The following is a 6,462-nucleotide window of genomic DNA, read 5'->3' as shown; positions in this document are numbered from 1 at the left end:
GTTTTTGACTGCGTTTTAGTAGGGTATGCCATGCGAATGCACATTAAGAAGGGATTTTTTAAATTTCCCTCACGGGGGAGAGAGTTAAGAATTACCCTGAAGAACTTGGCTTCTATTGTACAGTACTATTTTAGATACGATTTTTTGCGTTTTTTGACTGCGTTTTAGTACGGTACGCCATGAGAAATTCAGTATATTATTATTATTATTATTATTTGTAATATGAATTTATTATTTATACCACGAAATGATACCGTTGCTGCTAAAACGCCCACAAGGGAGCGGCCCGGTCTACTAGAAAATAATATAATAGAAAGATTAGAAGTACGAAATAATCTAATAATCTTAACCTTTTGTTCTAATTTTTTGCCCGGACAACGCCAGACTCATCATCTTGTAGTTAATATTATTCTTATCGCTATGAAAAAAATTCTAAATTATCGGAAGAATTACTTTCAATAAGAAGAAATATAAGAGCACATTTCTTATAGATTTTAGAATTCACAATAACCATATAAAAAGCAATATAGTTTTGTTTATTATATATAGTTGTCCAACAGAAAAGTAAAATATCTTATTTACAAATCTTTTCAAAATAGACAGTTTGACCGGGCCCTTCAAAAAACCGTGCATAGACACTTGTCTCATTTGTCTATGCGATGATCCGACCCTGAATAAAATAATATTGCATTTTATATTTCGTGATGGATGCAATGCTGTTTAAGGTAGAGCCTACTCTTTTCGGGCTTATGTCGTCTACATAGCCACGAAAGCAAATGTGTTATATGTTAAACAGCGAGAAGGTGACAATCAGAAATAATTCAAACGTAGATCTTACTGATATATACATAATTTGTTTTCTGCTTGCTTATTGTCTTAACTACGTTTTGTATTTTCTCTGTTCCGTGGGCACTATTAGGGCCTTTTTCTATGTTCATCATGGGTTCAGATTCAAGATGGGATTCCTTCTCCTCATGGGCCTGGATAGAGCCCGACATATTCGAGACAGACCGCCCACGAAAAATTCCTAGGGTTATTCACTTTAGAGGTCAACTTTTCTTCAGTATTTTCGCGACAGGTTTTATAATTTTCTGCGAGTCTCTAAGACTTAATTCCACACTACGATAGACTTTATGCAATTTGACACTGATATAAGAAATTGGAAGATAAATGAAATGTTTAATTAAACTATTAACTGTCTAAAAAATTACGTAACTTTTTTCACAAGATTCCACATGAGAATTTTGCACCAGGCCAGCTTTTCTAGAGGTTGGCTCTGTCTGCTCGGATTCGAGCCCGGGTCCTCCAAAATAGTAGACTAAGGCCTTAACCTCTTATTGGCAGATTGTTCAAGATATTGTAAATATTAAATGTATAACAAGAAAACTGTTGGAGGACCATACAAATTGGGATGAAAGATCAATTTCAAGAACATCTTAGAAGGACAATTTATTAATAAGCAGGAAATAGGATTAAGAATGATGATTGTTTTAGATATTTTGAACCAGTTGTTAAGAAGAGTGACACGTGACAATGCAGAAATTAAACAAGAGTAAGCAAGGAAAGTCTTCATAGAGCAGCAATATATTAAAAGGAACGAAAAGGTGTTCCTTTATAGAGAAAGCAATGATTAAAATGAATGAATAGAAGTACAGACGAAATTTTACACATCAATTCGAAAATATATACTGTATTAGAAAAATAATAACTTTGAAAATTAGAGAGAAAAATGGAGTAAAGTTTTAAATCATGAGTTCCATCGAGAAGTGGTAACAATGGTGAACAGACTTGTTGTAGTCCTAAGCTATACATATGGAAGGTTCAGTTGTAATTTTTCTGCATTTTATATTTGGAAAGATGNTCATGAGTTCCATCGAGAAGTGGTAACAATGGTGAACAGACTTGTTGTAGTCCTAAGCTATACATATGGAAGGTTCAGTTGTAATTTTTCTGCATTTTATATTTGGAAAGATGATGTGTATACGTACTGCATTAAGTATACATAGTAAACATTAAGTAAACATATTTTAATTTATTAAGAAAATTCAGCAAAGAGTTGCTTAACTTTCCCGGCAACAAGTAAAATTGTGTCTGGCGCAGCCTGTTATATTTTATTTAAAAACTTTTTATACTTTTAATTATTATAAAATGGCAAAAAGCCCAATTTTGAAGGTAGGGATGGATTTGATAAAAACAAAAAAAAAATTGTAAATGCTAATACGAGTAAAATCGTCATTAAGTCAANGCAAAGAGTTGCTTAACTTTCCCGGCAACAAGTAAAATTGTGTCTGGCGCAGCCTGTTATATTTTATTTAAAAACTTTTTATACTTTTAATTACTATAAAATGGCAAAAAGCCAAATTTTGAAGATAGGGATGACTTTTATAAAACAAAAAAAATTGTAAATGCTAATACGAGTAAAATCGTCATTAAGTCAATTCCGACTCGAGATACTATGCACGACTCCCCTTTATCTCTTCACTCCGTCGACCTTTAACTACCAGAATTCAATAGTATCAATTCCACTAATACACAAACTTCCCTACAAAATTTCAGATATTTTTGACCAAAAAGCACAGGAGTTATTACGCTTCAAAGAGGTTGAACAAAATCGTGCCCTCCAACACTAACATCTATACAGATAGGAAAAAATACAATACATGTAAAAATGAGAAATCCTAAGCTGTGGGGTGTGCAAATCCGGCCTCCGAATCGTATAGTCAAACACTTAAAAACTCGAATTAATTAATTTTTTTTCTTAAGTAGGACGGCTTAATTACATTTTTTTTAAATTACTGTATTATTAATTACTAATTAGAAAATAACCATGCCTATTGTCACAGGACAGATTTTATGTATATGTAATTAAAATTTTTGTTATTCATTTATTCTTTATATTCGATTATATTTCTACACAGTATCATTATTTATCGGATGTTTTTGATCTATTGTAACTCATAACATAAGATTTTTTTGATGCAGATAAAATTTATTAGATTAAAAGAGAACAACACAATGATAGCTTATACGAAATATTTAATATTTAACGCATTTTATATTAAAAAAAAGATTTAATTTTGAAGTTGAACACCAAATTCTTGCACTATAAAATTGATAATGCCGGCTAATATTTTTCCTTTAATCGAAGTATTCGAAGCAATGAGAGCAGCTAGAGTTATTAAATCTCTGACGTCAACACTGTGCATGAGAACGATCAAATGATTCCTAAGTTTTTCTTTCTGCTGAGGAGTCATCTCTTCAATTACACTGGATAACGGTTTGTATTTATCTTTGGCTATTGAATAACCTATTAAACCGCCGAATATTCCACCTAAAGTAAAAAAATATATAAATCGTGATGTTGACAGTTAGAATGACAAAGAAATAGCTTACCAAGTAATAAACCGACGGGTCCTAATATGAGAGATGATGCAGCAGCAATGCTCCCAACAATGATGCCTCCCGCAACAGAACCATTCACAGTTGCTCTTATATTATGGTTATCGCTTAGCGTTTTAATAAATGAGACACCTTCGGAAATGGTTACCTTCTAAATTTAAATTTAAAAAAAATAAGAATTGTTATATTAAAATAATATATAGAATATTTTGATTATATATGTAAGATTTAACTAATGAGATTCTTACATAATTTGGCTGTTCCTGAAAAGTCATTGTGAATTTTCTTAATTCTAAAATAAACAGAACTGTTTGTTAATATTGTTTGCAACCAACACAGAATCTTTTCTACGATATTCTTTTATTGTAGTAGATTAAGGTAAAGATTAAACAAACCATCAAAATACACCTTAAGTTTGAGATTTATATGTATTTGTTATATTCTTATCTTTCGTTATATTTTGTATTTGAATTTATATATTCTGTTTTAGAACACCGTTGTTCTAATTTTCTCGTTTAAAAAAACCCCACTAACACTTAAAAAGTTCTCCAGAGAGGCACTTCCCCCTGCCAGATCGCCCATGTGTTGTATTGCTTTATACCATCAATTCAATCCAATTCGTTAGAAGCAACACCAATTCACGATAGGAGCGACAGGGAGCACAATACATCGAAGTCATTCATCAACGAAAATTTCTGAATCGACTCCTATTCAAATTTGATCTGCAGAAAGATAAGTTGATGTCGTTTTCCACCATCCATGTATTTGTACTAATTATTATTTTTTATGAACTCATCTTATAAATAAAGATGAGTTAATAAATAAAATAGAAATCTTTAGCTTTAGATTGCGTCAAAATCATATTAAAAGTATTACAAAATCTTTGGCTCCTATCTCTGATCCATGCTAATCGTCCATTACGAGTGTGTGCATAAAAATTGCCAAATTATAGATTTACGTAGCCACTAAAATAAAATATATTGTATGAAAATATATGTTTAATAAATTGATTCGTTTATATAAGTTATCTTAGGGATATATATGTTTACAGGAAGAACGAAAGTAAAGTTTTTCTGATCTGGAAACTCGATTTCCGTTTTGGTTTCTTTTCTAATGTTCCTATGAATTATCCTATGGTCAAAAAGGGCAATTGCCTGAAACCTCCACCAATCAATCTTTTAGAACCTCATTATTATAGTAAGAGTATCAAAATTTAATTTGGGCCATATCTGGGATCCTAGATTGCCGGTATGGCTCAGGTGCACGGTGTTCTGGCACTACGTAGAGGTTGCGTTATAAAACGAACGAAGATACAAGGGGATTCCTCCGAAGAAAAATGTTTGAACACTGTACAGTGCATGAAGCCTCCTAATTCAGATTTGCCAGGACTCCATGAAGCTATAATGTACCACTGTAACCTTACACCCTCGACCATGGGATGCATTGTCTCTTTTTGCACTGATGCAATACGGTATTCTATAATCTACTTGTGAGGAAACTTAAAATAAATTAATTAAATAAAAATTTATTGATGTAATTATTTGTCTCCAAGCTTTGCCTTCCCCTGGAAAATTTTCGGCTGAACGGATTTTCCATCTAATCATTTTGCTAGATATCTCATCTGTTTTAATCAACATATTTATTTGATTAATAATATTTTCAAACCACATTTTTTCGGTTTTGCAATTAAATAATTGTAATAATAAAACGTTAATTTTCCTCTTTCTTAATTAAGAAATTAATTTTAAAACAATCCTCGAGTTATTAAGAGAAAAGTGAAGTGCTGTATGATACGATTCTGTACTGTTTAATTAAAGCAATTTTTTAAAATAAATTAAAGCAAAAGGTAAAATAAATTTCTTTAAAAAAGTTAAAACTTGCTATAACATTTATTTTTTTTTTATTAAAATGTTATCGAATTCAAAAGCTGTAAAAGTTAACTCACCTCAAACAATTAGTCAGTGGAGTGGCTGATATAAACTTTGCACTTTACTTAGTACTTGAATAGGATTGGTGAAAAAGTTATGTGACGTAATCTTATTTGTATATAATTTTAAATTTCTTAATAATTAAAAAAAATAACTAATATTCTTACGGTTTTCAAAAGTTTAATTGTAAATATATGTTTCATATTATAAATACGGAAGTTAAATATGACTAATGGGAAATTCTTTATGTTTCTTACGTCATGTTTACGTTTGATGATGTCATATAGTTTTTGTTTTTTGTTTGGGTGGTTGCTGTCGCATTGCTTATCAGCCAAAACGACACGTGGACTATCTGCAGAGAGTTATTGCCTCCCGGGAGGTCTTTAATGGGAAACTGGTTTAAGAGTTACAAACTTGAAGGAAATCCGGAAAACTCTACGTAGCCAGGTACGAAAACTACCAGTGTTCAGTGGTTTTATCCATTCGGTTGACAATATCGTATTAATCATGACGGATATCCGGGCGTTTAAAGTGGCATCCTACCCGAGATCCAATCCTCACGGATAAAAAACACCCCAGGAAATTTTGGAGATTGGTTCCTCCAGATATGTTGGATCTCGTCTCCCACCAGCCCCATTGTGGGCCCGGCCGAACCCATAATGGACTTCAAAGAAGGCCATCTTGGTACTCACAGAGCAGAAAGACTTAATATCATATATAATTTATACCATATGATTAAATATTTACAATAGAAAAATTGTTAATAAATATTAAATTTTATAACGAATAAGTAATCCTGAATCTTTCTGCATAGGAACAAATCTTGGATACTACGCAAGATAACGGCATAGTTTAAATTCATAGAGCGTTCAAGGACATGCAGAGAAGCCTCATGCGGTTTCGCTATTATTTTAATAATAGTGTCCAACCGCTTTCCCTTCGAGTATTTTAACAAGACGAAAATGTTTTACACCGTTAAAAAAGGTTCCCTTGGTGACTTTATGGCGGAAAGAGTTCAGTCGACCCCCCTGTAACACTGTTGATAATTCCGTTTTATATGAATTCCATGTTGTACGAGTCACTTAGATTTTACAAATACGTGAGCCGTTCACAGCCCGGCACACGTATTTGTAAA

General features: G+C 32.1%; 2 protein-coding genes across 3 annotated transcripts in view; one reads left to right on the top strand and one right to left on the bottom strand.

Annotated features, from left to right (window-relative positions):
* Window positions 1-3,012: 3,012 nt before the first annotated feature.
* LOC111621702 (protein C19orf12 homolog) lies at window positions 3,013-5,489 on the bottom strand. 2 transcript variants are annotated; one of them, XM_023363924.1, is made up of 4 exons: window positions 5,345-5,489; window positions 3,648-3,691; window positions 3,394-3,547; window positions 3,013-3,331 (listed from the first exon to the last, which is right to left on the bottom strand). In XM_023363924.1, exons 2-4 carry the CDS (start codon window positions 3,672-3,674, stop codon window positions 3,072-3,074), a joined length of 441 nt encoding a protein of 146 aa, XP_023219692.1. In that variant the 5' UTR covers window positions 3,675-3,691; window positions 5,345-5,489; the 3' UTR covers window positions 3,013-3,071. The 2 variants fall into 2 exon arrangements, with proteins under 2 accessions (XP_023219692.1, XP_023219691.1); XM_023363923.1 differs by having other exon boundaries at window positions 3,020-3,331; window positions 3,394-3,550.
* Window positions 5,490-5,669: 180 nt separating this feature from the next.
* Window positions 5,670-6,462, top strand: part of LOC111621700 (protein FAM76A-like) — a 42,543-nt gene continuing 41,750 nt past the window's right edge. Inside the window, exon 1 of the mRNA XM_023363916.1 lies at window positions 5,670-6,311. The gene's annotated coding sequence lies outside the window, so the exon portion shown is untranslated. The remainder of the gene's footprint in view (window positions 6,312-6,462) is intronic.

This window comes from Centruroides sculpturatus, unplaced genomic scaffold, assembly GCF_000671375.1.
Source record: "Centruroides sculpturatus isolate CEXI.00-Female unplaced genomic scaffold, Cexi_2.0 scaffold352, whole genome shotgun sequence".
NCBI classification, from domain to species: domain Eukaryota; kingdom Metazoa; phylum Arthropoda; class Arachnida; order Scorpiones; family Buthidae; genus Centruroides; species Centruroides sculpturatus.
This window is presented reverse-complemented; position numbering and strand designations above follow the sequence as displayed.